Source organism: Nestor notabilis, unplaced genomic scaffold (assembly GCF_000696875.1).
Source record: "Nestor notabilis isolate BGI_N333 unplaced genomic scaffold, ASM69687v1 scaffold22922, whole genome shotgun sequence".
Lineage (NCBI taxonomy): Eukaryota > Metazoa > Chordata > Aves > Psittaciformes > Psittacidae > Nestor > Nestor notabilis.
The window spans coordinates 84,823-103,411 of NW_009918439.1; the positions used below are offsets into that span (position 1 = coordinate 84,823).

Genomic DNA, 18,589 nt, shown 5'->3' on the forward strand with positions numbered 1-18,589 from the left:
CTGTAAAGTCAGAAATAACAGTCTTGGGATCGAGCGGTAAGAAATAGTGATAAACTACTAAAAATCAGCAGCACGAAACTTCAAATAGTCCTGCTAAAAGGTAGATTAAAAAGGTCTTGGCACATCAATTTACAAATTCCAAGATATGCAACTATTATTGTGAAAGGATAAAAACATTAACAGTCTATGGGTTGCCAGAGAACACAGAACACTCAACGTGTGAGCTCGCGCAGTGGTGGATCATGCCCATGGCGATTCCCTTGTGGTGGAGATGACCTTTTGTCTTTTTTTTTCTTTTTTTTTCTTTTTTTTTTTTGCCACTAGAGGTAGGTAATTATATTCTCAGACATGAATTTGTGGTCATATTCAACCATATTTTTTGTTGTTCTGGAGTTGTCTTGGTGCTTTGACAATAGACAAGTTTAGATGTAGGCTTCTTTGTTTGCAGAGTTGCTCTGCTGGGCCTGGTCTGGCCCGTTTTCAGGGTGAGTGATGTCTTCACTTGGCTGAATCATCACTTGAATGCGCTGTTTAAAGAACAATAAATGTGAGGCAGGCAAAAAACTAAGGGGTTTGGTTGTCTGGTTTTTAAAGGCAACATGAACCACTTCTGCCCAGGCATTAGAGCTAGTTTCAGGTTAAATATAAGGCAGAAGAGTTCTGTACTGTGAGGGTGGTGAGGCACTGACACAGGTTGCCCAAAGTGGTGAATGTTCTGTCCCTGGCAGTGTTCAAGGCCAGGTTGGACAGAGCCTTGGGTGACATGGCCTAGTGTGAGGTGTCCCTGCCCATGGCAGGGGGTCGGAACTGGATGATCTTAAGGTCCTTTCCAACCCAAACCATTCTGTGATTCTGTCATTCTATGAAAATGAAAAAACTCTCTCTCTCCCAAGGGACCAAAAAGGCAGTGAGCCACGTGCACTAGAACCAGTCTTAGCTGTGTTCTGGACGTGACGGAGAGATTTGAGACCACATGCAAAACTGTCGATGCCCCCCGGCATTCCCAGCGGAGCATGCCTGGGGAACAGAAACAAGGAAAGGCTGTGTGGGGCAGGGGAGGGACCACAGCAAGCAGCAGGCCCAGCACAGAGGCTGCAGCAGAGACTCAGAGCCGGATTGCAGATGTGATGGTGACTGCCCCAGGGAGCAGAGGAGACCAGAGAGTGTTGGCTGCATGTTCTGGGAGTTACTGCCTGCAAGGATGCAACAAGTGAAGTAGACTTGTAGTTAAGATTGCTTCATTTCTATTCTATCTTTCCTAGTCCTCTCGTGTTCTCCACTCACAACGAGCACCTGCCTAGCTTACACTCATATCTAGAGAGACCAGTTTTGATCATCATGTTGTAGGTCCCTCTTATTATCTAATGATTCAAAAATGAGACCTTAACCCACATCAAGACTGAGATGAGGAATTTTTACTGTGGTCTTGCACAACTCTGCCCAAGAAGCAGCTATATCTTAGGGCAGCAATTCTCCATTTGCATGTAAATGTTTCCATCAAACTAAAGGGATGCTGCTCAAAGTGCAGGAGCTAAGGACAAGCAGGGAAAGAAAAAGACACTGAGTCTTTTAAAATTTGCTGAAGACAAATATTTGGCTCAAGGTCTCAGCATTGCTCGTCAATTCTGCTTAGGATCACCTGTCCCTTTGTCAGCTGACTTGAGAATGTTCCAGAAACCGTGACAGATTCATTCTGACAATCTGTGGTTCCCACAACCACAGAGGACAGGGATGCGCGTTTCAACTCTTGTGCTGGAAAAGGGCCTGTTACAGAGAGGAGATTATTGGCTGAGAGGGAAAACTCAGGATGCACCCAGCTTAAAGAAAACAAAGTGGTTACTGGGCAGTGTACGGGGTCAGTAACTTCATGACCAGCTCACATTCCTTTAGCAGCATTTCTCCAAGGACTCTGTAACAGATTTAAGCCATACAACACATCTCTCACACGGGAAGCGTAATCTCCTTTTAACAGATGGAATGAGGAATCTGGGAGAGGCGAAGAGCACAGTGCAATGGGAAAAAGGTCTCTAATGCTCTTCAGGAAGTAACTGTTCACAGAAATCCCTCAAAAAAAGACTAAAGGGAAGGGCACTATAGTCATAAAATATGCTTCCAAGATTTTACATGTACTTTCTCTGAGTTGCAGCAGAGTAAGGCAGGGAGTGTAACTTAAACCAGGTGTAACTTACAACAGGAGCTCAAGTCTTTGATCACACTGCAGGGAGATGCTAAATAGGGTCGCTGTGAGCAGACTCATGGAAATGTGTTATGTGGGCTTAGTTCAGTTCTTAAGTTTGATTCCAATTCCTTAGAGCATCACCTGCCTTGACACACAACAGTATGGCTTGTGTTAGTAAGGACAATTTTACATACTTGGTAAACTGCTACTTTGGTTTCTGGGTGTAAGGAGCTGGGGTTGCAAAGGGTCTGGAACTGTCAAAGCCCAGAGATAAGGACAACAGTTCATGCAGTGAGCTGTGTTTAACAACAGATGGTACAGACACTGCCTTGTCTTTGGTCTGTTTGGTCCTTGGTTTTATGTTGTTCAGCTCAATGTAAATTAACTGAGCTAAGCAAGGGGGGCCACAGGAAATAGAGAGTAGAAAAGACCTGCCCAGCAACCTGTGGACAGGTTGTGTGTGCACAGGTCTTGGCAGGTGAAATCATGCAGTCAGGAAAAAGAGACTTACCTGTTTTAAAGAGCCTTTCAGGGTTAGAAACATGTATGCCATATAGCCTGGGATCAGCACCATGGAAGACAAAGCCATGAACCAGCCAACCCCTTGGCCCCATTTTGGGAAAACGTAACTTCCCATTGTGAGTGGAGTCATTTGGACAGCACTGAAGAGAAAGACTCCCTGTAAAATACAGTGGAAAAGAAGATTTGGATGAGATTTCCAGAGTGCTCTGTCCAAGAGTTTTTCTGGATTGACTTTTCCATCCAGACAAGGATCCTCTGGTCCCTGGTGATGGCCGCTGGGCACTGGCTTGTAGATGGGGCCTGCAGGTCACTCTTCCAAGTGGAGGTTGCAGAAAATAGGCAAACATCAGCCCTCTGCAGTGACCACTTCCCTGCTCAATTAACCTCGAGTGTACATGAAACGGGACTGTAATTCTGAACTTGTCTGTCTGTTTCCAATAACTTTCTTATTGGAATGATAGTATCAGTACAGCTCTAGTGTACTGGCCAGCGATGCACTCCTGGGGGCTTTTTAAAGCCTGGCTCTGCACTGACCTCTCTAATATCACCACCTAAGAGTGCTTTGCCCAGAGGCTTTGGTATTGCTCAGATCTTCTGAACAAACTCATACTGGAAAACAAGGGCAGTAACATATCCTAGCCTGTGAAACTCAAAAACCACTCTGAATTGTTCAACAGTGAGGAGACAGTTTCCCAAAAAGCTTCTTAACAAAATTAATCTTCATGTTTTAAGTTAACAACTCTATTTTCACATACATAACCTGCATCTCAGATTATCCAGGTACGCTGGTAGGGGGAATCCACTGGTACTAGTAGAGTCTTCAGATCACCTGCACAAAATCAGAGGGAAGGGGGCTATTGGGAAAGATGGGGGTCCTGGGGAATAACACTGCACACCCATGTACACTGCACCACTGATCAGTACCCGTAGGTTGTGAGTGTGTTGATTTCACACAGATGACCTGCATATTTTTAAGTTCCCAAGCAAGGCTCCTATCCTGGCCCGTTCCAAACAGCCTGCACCAGGGAAACCTGCCGAGCTGAACCACCAGAAGAGGAAGCTCATTCTGATCCCAGGTTCAGGCATTGTGCAGAACACATTCCCAGAGAGGAGAATGCAGAGAGGCAGATTTTATTGGCACATCACTGCACTGGACAACAAATTCTGTTGAAGACTTTAAAAGACAGAAGGAATGTGGTAAGTTTTTACAGAGTGTTGGTCATTCTGCCCAGCAATCTTTGATAAAACGAAAAATCATCTAAAATAATCAGAATGCAGGTTTTTTTCCTTCCTGAATGCTAGTTTTCAGAAATATGAAAGCTGCCTTCACCGGGGTAGAGATGAATCAAGGAGTTCTCAATATAAACACATTTCTGTGCCTCTCTTCAGTGATCTTTGTTTGCTTTTGTATGGCTCTTACATGGGGCTATCAGAGAAATATCAGTGAGTGAGAAGCATTGTTTCATGGGCAATGGTGTCTACTTGATTACAGGTTTTCAGTACTGCATGTGGGTAGACAAAATTATGTGTAGTAAACTGATTATTTCAAAATGGACTGTATGGGCTTAACTGGACAAAGGTTAGAATCAGGAAGAGACTGTACTATGGCTTCCAGTGCACAAAATCCTTGCAAGTTTTGCCAGAAAAACTGATAGCAACATAGTATGAGCTGAATCCCATGAGAGAAGAACAGCAGTGCATAACCCCAGTCTGTTACCAGAATAGTGCCTGTGGAGGAATCCCATTTACGAAGTGTGAGCATTTTTGTACAGATGGAAAATTCAGACTTTAGAGAGATTGCTAAATTTTGTCTAAGAATACAAGAAATAAATAGGCCACGTTTGTTTCTCACATTCTTCTATCTCTGCCAATCAAACTCTTGACTAGTTACCATTTCCAGGGGTTTAATACAAATCTTGCAATTGCACAGGCTTCTTTTCTTTAGGGCACAGGTTTCCTTTAGTGACACTGGGTTTTGCCTATTGCCTCCAGTGGAATTGCTCAAATCCTTAAGAAGGGAATGAGGTCAGAGTTAATCTGAACCTGTGGGGATGGAAATGACACAGGCCACCTTATTCACATCTTTTGAATCATATAATAAAAGTTGGTTCCTTACTGCCACAATGATAGGAGTGAAAAATGACCAACAGAGTTTCCACCAGATGCAGGGTCTGTATCCCACCATCTCTTGGATGTTGTCGTAAAATCTATTAACACCTGCATATAGAGATAAACAGTAAAGAAACATGTCAGGTAACTGATTCAGTTGAAGGCTCAGTGGTTTTGAGAGATGCTCTCACAAATGATGAGGTATATTTGGAAGCTCTCTACAGACCCCAACATCACTTTTCACCTCTCTGAATGGGAAAGAAGGGTGCAACTCGGAAGCACTGCGAATCATTTGCTCTCATTCCAGCACATCATAATTAGTTAGTTCCCATGAGGAAGTCTGTACATCAAATGGTCAGATGCAACAAACACCCTTGTTTCATTTCAGCTCTAAGTCTTCTTAGAACAAGAGATTTAGAATGATATTTTACAAATTCAATTAAAAATAAAAGAAACCCATCCTGGTGTTGAGCAGCTTCCCCCTGTGTGGCTGTACACACCCCAGACACATGCAGAGCTGTGTTTGAAATCAGAGTGGCCCTTCTGCTGCTGCTGTTACCTACCAGCACTCCAGCATCTTCTAAAAATAAAGAACTCTTATTTTTAGCTTTGATTTCTTCATTATTTAGCTGGTGTATTTTTCCATTCGTATTTGCTGGATTCAAATATGGTATCTCTGAGCTAAAAAATGCTGTTCCATTCTCTTAAGCAGAAGGACTTCAGTTATCTGTCTCTGAGTCAGTTCTGTCGTATAAACTGAAGTACCTCAGTAATCATGGAGTAGGTCCTTGGATGAACTACCACAGAACTAAGGTCAAATGCACAAATACTCTGGCAAGAATATGATACATATTCATCAATCTGTACACCCAGAGCTTGACAGTCCAAAGTTCTGGATATTTTAGGGCAATTATGAAGATCCAAGTGACGAAGGAGCCTGGGTCTCACTGCAAGGTCCTACAGTGACTGAGTCATTTCTGGTAGCTGAACGTTACAGAGTTCAAAAGACCCAAGTCACTAGGGCAAGAACAGCAGTACCTAACACCTCTGAAGGGCCAGGCTTTCCAAGGAAGGGGGACAGGAAAAAGAGAAAGAGATGTCACCTATTTAGTATTCCCAAAACACTTAGTATCACGTCTTCCAGGCTTATACATGGTGTGTTTTAAAGAGGCAGAAGGACCTGCCACAAGACAACTTCGAGTGGAATTACATGCAAATGAAACAAGGGCACCTTCAGTTCCCCGCTCAGCGTGATGACACACACACAAGAACAAATCAATAGATGAATTATCCTTATGAAGTGCAAAACTTATGGGAAAAAGTGAAAACATTGTTTACCATAGCACCAGGATATCGAGATGCACTCAAAGAATACGAGGAACAAGAGACTCATTCCACTGGCAGAGTAGTAGTCAAAAAGCTTAAACACATAGATTCCACCCTAGAACATATGAGAAGGAAGTGTTAAAATAAGTAGCAAGAGCTCCAGTTTCAAGACAGATTAAAATGCAAGCTACAAACTACCAGTGGCAAATACGTTAGGGACATGTTAATGTATATGAAAGTGAACAGGTTGAAATCTTGTGACACTTGAGGTCAATACTGACAAACATTAGATTACTGCTAGACTTCAATTAACTGGTTTCATTTCACTTTACTCATTTTTGTTCAATAATTTAATCATTTCCCTCAAAATAGTTTGCAATCTGGTAGACGAAAGGCAGCAATGGAGAATATCCCCGGCTACCCTTTCTGGGCTGTAAGGCAGACTGGAGAGATGTGTATTTTCTTGGCACCTGAACCATGAAGTAGCACGAACTGCAGCCATGGGCTCCAGGCATTTCACACTTCACAGTTACTGCCTTGAAGCTGTTAGATAGTGTTGATGATAGATCCCTGCCACTTCAACGGTTTGCATGATTCCTGGTTGGAGCAGGGGAAAGGAGAAATAAAGCAGATGCTGTCCATTGCAGGTACGATAACCACCTTCTACAGAACATACCTGAGTGATGTTGGACAGCCCTATCAGATAAGAAACAATGCACACAAGAGCAATGAAGATTTCTCTCCGATTGCGCAGTAACTTCGGAAACTCATCCACCAAAGCTGTTATGAATCCTTCCACAGTGCAGAACTGCAAGTAAAGGTACAAACAAAACACAATGCGATGCACTACAGCAGCAGGATTACATTTAGGAGAGGAGCTTTCAGTAAGTAGTACCCATCTCTGGCCTAAGGCTGAAGCCATTAAATGATAAATGAAAACTCACTTCAGTCGGAGCAGTGATTCCAGATATCTTTGTTTCTGTCTAAAAAGATCTCCAGCTGGATTTCCAGGCAGAAAAACACCCAGAATTCCTAACTATGAACTATAGCACGATCTTTATGAACATAAAGTGCTTGTTCTTGTGATAGAAGATGATAGACCTACAGTAGAAGGGTTGACCCCTAGATCCTTCACAAACTTACTCTTCTCCTTCCTGTGATATATTCAGATACATGAAAGGCAACAGACAGGAACAGTTTAATCAGATTAGTGAGTGAAGCTTGAAGACACAAGGTTGATCCTCATATGTAATAAATCAGATATTTTTTGTATTCCTCAGAAAGGACTTTTGCTGAGGATGGGCTCCTCCACACACAAAGCATGGCCATGCCCATCTTTTCTGCACATATTCTGCATATATTCAAAATAAATGTTACCATTATGATGGCTGAAATGGTGAAAACCAGAATGTAGGTAAAGTTCTATTCATTTCCAGCAGTGCAATCAGAACTTAACCTATAGTTACAGTTGCTGTAAATGACAGTGTATGAAGTGTTTCACTGACAGACAGAAATGAAGCAAGCATGACAGCCTGGAGATACATATTCTCTTTAATAATATCAGACTCCCTTCCTCAGCTGTTAGTTGCCTAGAGACAAGGTCTTTCAAGAATATTTTTGACCCAATTAATTTCACAGTAGTTTCCCCCCAGGTTGAGCAATAGGTTTGAATGTCAAGCCTGAAGCTTATGGAAGAACAAAGAAATAGAAAACAAATGTTCGGCTCCCTTTCATGTTGCAGGATGAAACGCCCTCTTGGTCTTTGTGTATTTTGGTTCACAGGCTGAAGGGAATGTGGATTTACAGAAAACGGTGGATTTTCTCTACGGAAAGCTAAGGAATTCCAGCCAGGCCCCTGTTCCTTCCTGTGCTCTGAGGGTTGTGCTAACAACTGTGAGGCGCTGGTTTGACAGCGGCAGCTGTAGATGATCTGAGCACTTCTTCCTGCGATGGGTCACACACAGATCACCAAACACTGCAGCAGCAGAAGGGACTTCCCTGACAAAGCCCTCCAAGAACACTGTGCAAGATCAGGCAGAGGGCTTTCCTGGTGCTCACAGTACAGTTGCTCTCTGTAATAGAAGTGTTACCGATTAATGAATGTTTTGTCGGGCATAGTCCTTTCGAGCGTGTGAAGTGCTTTTTCTCGTGCTGTGTGATTTCTTGTTCATTTTGCACTAAATTCCTTTCTATGTGATTGCATGACTGAACTGTTTCATTGTTGAATTTAATCTAAACAGTAACTCTGAAGAGTGGCTTATCTGGATGTGTAAAACCTCTAGTTGTGCCCTCCCACTCATTCCCAGTTGCCAGATACCCTCTAGAATTCAGCTAAGGCCTGAACCAAGGAACTCTTGGTCCTTACCCCTGGAAGTGATTTCAGAACACGCTAAGGTGCAGAATGTCCTCACTAATAAGCCTAATCCCTCCTGAATTTGTTCCTGACATTCATATGCTTAAAATGAAACATGTGTTGCATCTTTTTCTCCATGTGGCAAGTTCTGAAGTTGCCTTTGTGGCATCTAAATCTTGTAAAGGTTATTCCAGTGTCTTCCTACATTGCAAAGGTATTCTTAATACTGTGATTGAACGGGGAAGAGTTCAAAGAAGAAATTTACTGCACGTTTTGTATAGGCTTCCAACAGTTCATGAAAGAGCAAAAATGTCTTAGTATCAGTTTTTTACTAGGCCAGACTCCTGGAACCAGTTAGCCTCCCCTCTCCTTAATACCTTCTATCATTGATGTGATGATTTCTGAACCCATTCTGCACCACTTAGAGCTGCAGTGCAGAATGCAGAGAGACACCAACCTTGCACCATGCAGCTGCAGAAAAAGCGTCTTTGTTATGAGCTGTTACACCAGTTTTACCTAACTGTCAATCCCGAGCATGAGCAACATGGAGAAGAACAGTATTGCCCACAGAGGAGAAATGGGTAACTGCGTCACTGCTTCTGGATAAGCCAGAAATGCCAGTCCAGGGCCTGGGGGAGAAACAGGAGAGGAGATGTCAGTGTGACTGACTGGCAGTGTGATGATGTGCTCTGTCAATGCATAGGGTTGAGGTTTATTTGAATGACTCAGCCATGGATGCACCATCTGATCAGGGATTTCAGCTTCATCAGTGTTCACTGACCAAGAGGTCAGTGCATGTATCTTGCCTTTAAAATGAACCATCCAAAACAAACAAAAAACCCAAAACCACCCCCAAAACCCCAAACCCGCCAACCAAAAGACTTGATGCAGTTCAGAAACCGCTTCTGAGAGACAACTTTTGTATAGCAAAGGCAGGGAATGCTACCCTGTAGCATTACATCCTCAGGTGCTGATCAGCTTTCTCCCTCAAAAGCAGTTATTGAGAGCTGTAATCTTCTGCTTGGCACCAAGTAGTTCAGAAGAGAAACAAAGATAGCTCAGCAATGGAGAAGATGCTTCCCAGCATTTGTAGCATTCCCATTTGCTGTTCCATTAATTATCTTAAAATACACATTTGAATAAACTACCCAGTTGTGACGAGGACAACCTTGTCATTTCTGTTTTTACTAACTGCTGATGGGGAGCATGCTGTTGGAGGAATAGAAATCCTTACTGAGAAAGAAAGAGCTCTTTTTGTTGTCATAGCATAGCTGGAAGCCAGCTGATTCAGGGTAAGAGGGAAACCTGCAGCAAACTAACTAACCACAGAAGGAAGGTCAGCGTGCCTCTCCTAAGGAGCACCTGATTCCTCAGTTTTCATTAAGAGCAGGTTTGCCTGTGAGCAGTGCTTGCACACACAGAGCTCTCAGACCAGTGCAGGGTTGGTCTTACACACCTCGACTGTCAAAGCAAACGCAGTGCAGGTTTTGAAGCAACTACTTGCCAGCATTCGCAGCAATGATTGGAATGCCTTCCTACAGCAGTGGTGAGCAAAATCAACCTGAGATAAATATGGTCTTAATTGGACTCTGTTACACATTCGACCAAAATGCAGCTACAGATTTTCATACCATTGTTTGTCTTGCAAAGTTGTGTAAAAGATCACAAAACAACATCTCGTGGTGCAAAAATGAAGCACCAGTTTCTGAGCTTGCACAGAGAAAAAGAAGCCTTAATGAGAAGGTCAAGTTTCCAAACATCCTTTGCAATTCGTGGCCACAGGAGGTGATGTGCATCTCTCTTATCTTCGGTACCTTGAAAAGTATTTAGGAACTTAATAGGATATAACAATATTGTTCTGCTTGCAGATGTAGTCTTTATAGTTCTGGCCGTATCACATATATAAATCCAAGAGGCTTATTTCACACACCACTGACTTGCCAGTGCGGTTTTTGACAACAGTGTGTGGCCATCCGAATTTTTTCTTCTAGTTTCTTTGTATGTGTCCTTTATTGAAGATTATTTCTAGGTGTTTGATTCTCTACTTTTCTAACAAATGAAATATGTCACCAACGGGATATGTTTGCCAGTATAGTGAGACATATTTTGTCCACCAGTGACTTCCAACCAAGCTTCCAGTTATCAGATCCCTCCCTGTGGCCAAAATTGCTAAGTGAGTATCTGGTACACCAGCTGGGTTAGGGCAGCCATCTGCTCTCCTCCTTTAAGCTTTTTCATCTGGGAGAAAGACAAGGAACTGTAAAGAATAGCAGAATTCTTGCACAGACATCTTCCAGCCCCAAGCAAAATGACTTTCACACTAAAGGGTCCCATAAAATCTGGTGATAGCTGTAGGTGTGAAGAGGTAAGAAACGCTCAACCACAAGAAACAGTAAAAGGAATTTAAAAAAACAAATGAATTTGAAAATACTGGGTCCAAACCCCTCCTGACCATCTTTCCTCCTTTCAGTTTGCTTTTAAGGTCTGGCTGAGCACTCGGCACACCAAAGCTCTGAGAGCAGGAGGCAGGCAGGCAGAGCTCTGCTCAGTGTGAAATGATTCTGGTGGTGCTGCCTTGAGAGGGCTGAAACGATGCTCTCCCTTCCATAGTCAGTCAGGCTGACTGAACTGACAGGGGCTGAGCAGTGGTGTGAGGGGGGGTCTTGAACCATTACATGAAGCAGTTGGATACAACAGACAAACAAAAAACAACTCATGCCACCGAACAGCTTATAGAAAAATACACTGGATACCTGATGCTGCAACATCTGCAATAGGCCTCTTTGTGACATTAGCCATGAATCCAACAATGGAGAAGATGACAAAGCCAGCAAACATGCTTGTGCATGAGTTTATGCAGCACACTATGATGGAGTCCCTGAAACAAAGGTAAGGTGCTTTAAGCAGCAGGTAAAGCAGTGCTACCATTCATCAGTATATTTCCATGGAAAGAATTCATGCTTTAGGATTTCTGTTCAGGTTCCATTTCATACTGTCTCTCCCATTAGTGTAAATGGGGTTATACATCTCATTCCTAGTTAGATGTAACATTTAATATTCAGATCTGAGCCTACACTTTATTTCAATGATACAGGTCACAGAAAGACAGAACCCAGCTCCAGCTGAGACAGGAAAGTGCCATGGTAATAAGTGCAGTCATCTGCTCACCTGTAAACATTGTTGTGGAAAGGATTGTAACTTCCAAGGGCAATCAGTGAACCGAGACCCAAACCGTAGGAGAAGAAAATCTGTGTGGCAGCATCCAGCCAAACCTGATTGCAGGAAATAATGGGTTTAAAAATCTGTGTCTGCACTTGAGGAGCAGGTCAGATGTCTGCAAGGGGAACAGGTAGCAGTGAAACGTCTGTAACCACGGGCGCAGTATTTACCTCAGAGTCTGAAAGCTTACTGAAGTTGGGAGTTATATAGAATAAAATGCCTTCCTTTGCTCCAGGCAGTGTCACACCACGGAAGAACAAGATAAGCAGCATAACATAGGGATAAGTAGCAGAGAAATATACCACCTGACGTGAAGAAAGAAGATGTTATAAGTGTGGAAGGAAGAATGATCTGTGCTTGTCAACACTTCAGAAAATATTTGCTCCCTAAAGATACCATAGCAGCAACTGAGGCATTTCTCAGTGGAAAGGCTTGGTGTGGAAAGGGAAGTGCCTACAGCAGCATTCCCTAACACCATTGCTACAAGGCAGGTGGTTGTTGCTGACTGTCCTTAAGGTGGAATACAGGGAATTAGGGTAATTTTGCAGAAAGGGCTCCTGCTTTTCATGCTTTGTAGTCTCAGAAGCCCATAGTTCACGGCACCTGTAGCCTGCTTGTAGAACAACATCTGTTAATGTATTTCTCTACCTCTCAGACAGCTGCCCTTGTGTTTTCACATGCACTCCTCATCTGTGTTATGATCTATGATTCTATATACAGGGTCCTACTCTCTTCCCTTTCAAAAGCCCTGTACAAAAGACACTCCGAGGTCAGACTCCAGTGAAACAGTCCACCACCTTTTCACCACCTTCTTTCCAGGTAGGAGAAATAAAATGGTTTGGTCTGAGCTCAGCTGGGCCATGTTCAACATGCAGCTTGAAGCAGGTCCCAGTTTACAACCGTCTTGTCAAAGTTAACAATTCATGGTGTCAGTGTGAAAAAATGCTGGTCCTGGACACCAGACCCGAGGTCTCCCCAAACCTCGTGGCTGCAGCTTGTCATTTCCCTGCCATTCTGGGGAGAGGGAAAAGCATGTGCCAATGGCAGATGCTGTTGCCCTTTTATTCCTAGGAAAGGTCTGTCAGTAATATAATTTCCTTTAATTCATTAGTAGATGCTATTTTGCACTCAGAAGCCAGCCAGACTCCAAGAGGCACAGCATGCAAGTATGCCTGTGGCGAGGACCACCTACAGCTCTCAGTCAGCATAAGGAAGGGAGGGAGTGACTCTTATATGCCATACAGCTTCAGCACTTACATACCTGAGTCCAGCAAGAGCTGTGCAGTAAATGCATGCTTTTCACTGAAGCCAAAACACTGCATCCTCACCCTGCTGCTATCCAAACTAGCCGGAATATTCATCCCGGGAACAAGGAGACGTATGTTTAGGCAATTTTATACCTGGCAAAGCCCAGCAGTCTGTGAGTGAACATGATCTAAGACTGTGGCCAGACCTAGCTACAGAGGAGCCAGCTTTCCAAAACCATGGTGCTGTATCAATTCAAGACAGATAGAAATTAAACACTTCAGAGCTATTCCAGCAAAACTGTCCCAGTGCCTCTTATCTCAAGAATTTTCAGACTATTTGGGTAAAATGGGCATTTTTAACTGAAAGGCATTTAAAATACTTCTTAATCTTACCTTTCCAGTCCAGCCTACCCCCTTCCAGATACAAAAATACACCAGAATCCAGGCAATTGCTAGAGTAATTGCTAGTGGCCATCGGATCTGTCCTGGCTTTTCCAATCCATCAGTCATTTGGTGCATGTTGCGTCTGGAACAAGCCAACAGAACAGTGTCTTTGACAGCTAATTCAGAAGATAGCACATGAACAATAACAAGCTCATCCTCACATGTGCACAGGAATGATAGAGAGAAAAACTGTCAGCTTACTCCCAGAACTCGACCACGGCACTTGTCATGTTGGTGGTGTTTGCTAAGGTGTAATTGGAGAAGCAGCGGTCAGTGTTCCAGGGGTTCTCACAGTGTTTCCAAGGAAGAGTCTATTCAAGAAAGGAAGAGAGAAAAGGCTGAAGAGTCAGACACTTTTGAAGTGGTGTTACCTTGGGTTTCTCTCTCTTTACTAGAAATGCGAGTTGAGTGGAGAACTACCACACTTTGAGGTCTGCAGCGCAGCGATCGCCCTGGGCTGCGTGTCTGCCACTGAAGCTACTGAACATAGTATCAACTGGGTGAATCTGATGTGGAAAGTTCTCTTCCTCTCTTTAATATATCAGCCCAAATGCTTGATACACCTCTGAGGATGTGAGAGTACATTGAGTGCATAGCAAGAAACAAGGAAAACAGAAAGGACCTCCTGGAGGTCCTGTTACCTCTTCTTGCACTAGAGGTGCAAGGGTGATAGTTCTTGATCAGAGATTTCCGTTTCCCCCCCAGGCTAGGAGACAATCAGAAAAATGTAAACCTGTTTTCTACATGTGTCCATTACATTATCTTTCAGAAGGTCTGAGAAGCAGAACCTGCTTCCACATGATAGCCATTAGGATGAATCTCATTTCATTTAGATACAACATAGGTATTCTTCTGATGGCTAATCTTGGAAACTCCTCTCACAGAAAATGTTGTATCAGGGCACTGCAGGTTTTAAATACAAGGATAAGAGGCTTCAAGGGAATTAGAAGTCAATATTCATTTGACATGAGCCAGCACACCCCTGCCAGACTAGGGCTGACCTTTCACACGGATAACAAATCTGATGCCAAACAAAAAGAAATGGCCATGTCACTCCCAGGCAGTAATTAATGCAAATCTGGTCAAGAGACAATTCTTTAAAGCCAGGAGCACGCAAGCATGAACAAAATTGGTAGAAGAGACAAAAACTGAACAATAATGCATTAATTATTGAGGTTTAAGTAAGAATGCTTCCTCAGATGGCCAAACCCCACAAATCAGATGAGTCCGACTCAGCTGATGAATCATCCTTGAAGGGAAAATAAAAGGCAGCTAAAAATAAAGTTAAAAAAAAGGCAAAAATCACAGCAGTGAATGGAAGATCAGAGCTAATGAAACCACAGCCCTTCCACGTGCCTTTTGTAATAAGCCCCTCCACTGTTAATACAGATCACAATGATACTAATTCCCAAAGAGCTGACATTTGTATGGCTGCTATTGAAGACAAAATTAAACCAGTTATACACTGGAATAGCTCTCAGGGGAGTAAGTGGCCTGTAGCCTTAAAGGCAAAGGGGTACTAGAACCCTTGTTGGCATTGCCAGCACAGGGAGTTGCAGCCTGGCAGGAAAGCAGAGAAGCAAGAGGCCCGCTTGTCATTACAGGGCACAGACAGGGAAGAAGTGAAACTACAAGGGTATAGATGAAGACCAAGTTGAGAAAATTCAACTAAATGGGTAGGAGAAGCCTGTGGCTCCAAAACAACCTTTTGTTATGTTTCTCCACTGACCTTGGAAAAGAGTATTTTTCTCACAGTTTTCTCTTTCTTTTAGTGAGAAATGCCTTATGCTACTAATTTCTATGCATGCTGTGTTAGCGTCACACCTTCACAGTGAGACAGACTAATCAGCTGTCTACACATCACCTTGCTTTACATACAACAAACAATTCCACCCTCCCTCCACCACACACACTTACAGTGGTGAAGGAATTATACAGGTAGTATATGGCCCACGAAATAATCACAATGTAGTAAATATTTAGCCAAAAGGAAAGGACTGCAGCAGCTAGTCCCACACCTGTAAAGAAAACAAAAAGGAACAAGAAAAGGTAACTTTTAGTAATGCCTGTACAAGTGTCAACTGAAGAGCCGCAGGTCAGAAGGACAAATACAACATATGGGGCTGATACCATTTACCACATTCTGTAGATGCTCAGTTAGAACTGTAGAAGTAAAAAACGCCTGTAAAACCTCAGCAGCAGCAGATGTGACTGTTCACTGCAACACACTGGACACTAAGCTTAACTTTAAGGATGACTGAACCATCACCGAAGTTAACAACTTCATTCCCTGAAAAAGCAGTGCCCAGAAACTTCTGGCAGATGCAGGCAGACTGAGCGTGTGTGGTAAGACCAGTAGCCGTTTACTACTGATCAAAGTGCTTGATGCTTTGTATAATGCTATTATGCCATCTCAGACTAAAGAAACATCAGGGCCCCACAATGAGGACGCCTGGTCTTCTGCTCCACATGGAGACTTCAGGGGGAGTTTTAAATACTCTGATGGTGACAGTTGCCACATGACACTTTGCAGGGGGAAGTGCTCAAAACAGCACAATGCAAAGCAAGGGCTATACTTTGCATTGTGCCCCCTGCCAACGGCAGGCACTCGAGCAAAGTTATCTGCAAGAAACCCTTTTATCTCTCTGGATTTTCTCAATAATAAATTTCCTAGAACAAAACCCACTCTAAACAAACTTAGCTCACGCTATGCCAGCTATCGGTCATAGGATGTGAAGCAATTTGTAACTCAATGTGTAACTTGCTCCTCCACTGGTCCAGAAGTCAGCTCAGAAATCCTTCTTTAGTGTCAAAGGATTTGGGACTAGAGGGTGAAAAGCAGAGTTTGGGAGGTTTGCAGGTCTGTGCAGAATCTAGACTGAACCCTTGAAGTTCTAGCAATGAGAAACCTCAAACTAGCTAAAATTCTATGTATGGAGTCTTAAGCAATTCAGCATGAAATGCCATCTTTGAAGTGTCTGCCTTTTGAACTTCAGTAAAGAATAGGAGATACAAACCTTGGTGACCTCAAACAAAACCAGCGTTTACCAGATTGCTGTGAACAGAGTTCTACACCTGCTCAGACAATGATTACTAGATTTAAATGCTACTTTGAACAGTCTTCATATGCTTCTAACAAAAAATACAAGAACACAAGTTTCTGAAGGTCAAAAATAAGTTTGTTGAGTTTCCAACACCTAATTTTTGTTATTTTTAATGGGGAATGAACAATACCCTCGCATGGTTCCAAACTGTCAGTGACACCTCAGAAAATGAGGTTTCCGTAGAAAACTATGGTGTAAGTAGAAATATGGCAGGGTAAAGTAACCTCCTTGCCCTGTCACTTTGTGAAACTTCTGCAACTTGAAAACAAAGTAACCCAAATCCCATTGTACCTTTGAACATGGGAGCAAGCTTCCACACTCCAAGGCCTCCTATGGACGTATACTGACCAAGGGAACACTCCAAAAGAAACAGCGGCACTCCAGCAAAAATTAAAGTAAGGAAATAGGGAATCAGGAATGCGCCTAAAAAGAAATAAGAAAAAGTCTGTTCCAGTGGAGAAAAACACAACTGTTTCCACTGTTTCTACCCCTATCATATGTGAAAAGAAACCCACCTTTTTTTCCTCTTAAGCGTAACTTTTCAAGAGTTAGTGGAAAGCACTTACACACTTCTAAACCAGTATCCCAAAAGGGGAAAATAAGGACAAAAATGCATCTCCTCATCATGTAAATATTTTCTGTTTAAGTAAGAAGCTAAAATCCCAAAGACTGTATTTTGTTCCCTTCATCTATCCCAGAAGCATGCAGATAGCATAAAGGCTTTAAGCAGAACTGGCTGCTGTCCAGCTGGAGTTAGCTTTTCATGGTAAGCTCAGAGTCAGTGTGACAAGCTGTATGCAATCCTCTCAAGAACTTAATCCCAAAGAGAGGGCTCTGAAGGGTTAGAGGGCAATGTGCTTTAGATCTGCTCTAATCCCTTATGGTCTTTGGAGGGCACCTGCCAACTACAAGTTAGAATAAACTCCAGAGTAGACCTCAAAGTGAAGCACCACACTCCAAAATGGCTCCAACCTTCCTGGGCAAGTGTAAAGCAAAAGAATCCAACCCAAATCACACCTATACAGCTGAAAAAGCTATTAAACCCAAGTTCTGTTTTACTGATAAATTTTATGGTGAGTTCTAATATCCAAATATATCAGAGGTTGTAGGAACAAAACAGCAAACATACCTCCACCATTCTTGCCACAAAGGTATGGAAACCGCCACACGTTCCCTAAGCCAATGGCATAACCTACACAGGACATAAGAAAGTCAAATTTTCCTTTCCAAGTATCTCGGTCTGGAAGATCCGTCTTCTTCTTCTGCACTTTTACTACCAAGGTTTTAGGCTTGTCATTGGTGATGGAAGCATCGACTTCCGTGGAGATCTGTCCATCTGCCACTTTGGTCCCGTTGGTCGCCATGTCTCTGGGTTTGGCTGGCGAGGCTCTGGCAGCAGCCGGGCGAGAGACTTCGGCCCCGGTCCACGTGGACAGCAGCTTTGCGGCTGGCAGTCACCCCAGCGGGCAGGGACAGCACCGTGCCCCCGAGCCCCACAGTGGCCTGGACGGCTTGAGAGCTGGTCTGCAGTCCTGCACCCGCTGCTGGCCCGACCTGCAAAACGCAAGGTCACAGGATTCAGAACCCTTCAGCAGCACTAGAGCCAACCTAAGAACTGAAAGTGACCAGGGACCCACAGAGCTCTGCATCGCTGGGGCGTCATCAGAGAGCTTGGCTCTGCCCTGTGGATTTTTCTTACTGATTCCATAGGAAGCAGGGCAGAACTAACACAGTGGCCCAAAACAATCCAACCCACAGTTATTCATAGGCACAGGGTGCCCAGAGAAGCTGTGGCCATGTTCAAGGCCAGTTTGGACACAGGGGATTGGAGCAACCTGCTCGTGGAAGGTGTCCCTGCCCGTGGCGGAGGATTGGAACTGGATGAGCTTTAAGGTCCCTTCCAGCTCAAACCATCCTAGGAATCTATGTTTTTTTCCCCTCTAGATTACAGCTGAACCCAGGACAATCTATGTCTACAGAAAAAAATAATTCTCAAATGCAGCTCTCCACGTAGAGCCCAGATTTTTTATATTTGTAAATATATATATGTGTGTGTGTGTGTGTGTGTGAGGTCAGTACTGAGGTT

At 43.4% G+C, this 18,589-nt stretch overlaps 1 protein-coding gene across 1 annotated transcript; it reads right to left on the reverse strand.

The window, feature by feature from the left end:
* Positions 1–318: 318 nt before the first annotated feature.
* LOC104401959 (sodium- and chloride-dependent GABA transporter 1-like) lies at positions 319–17,986 on the reverse strand. The gene is given in 14 exon segments (XM_010009705.1): positions 319–527; positions 2,691–2,858; positions 4,818–4,918; positions 6,149–6,251; positions 6,813–6,944; positions 9,006–9,118; positions 11,243–11,367; positions 11,658–11,761; positions 11,879–12,013; positions 13,349–13,481; positions 13,601–13,710; positions 15,317–15,417; positions 16,795–16,926; positions 17,633–17,986. Coding segments are annotated over 14 exon segments (1,797 nt in total). The 5' UTR covers positions 17,868–17,986; the 3' UTR covers positions 319–422.
* Positions 17,987–18,589: the final 603 nt, after the last annotated feature.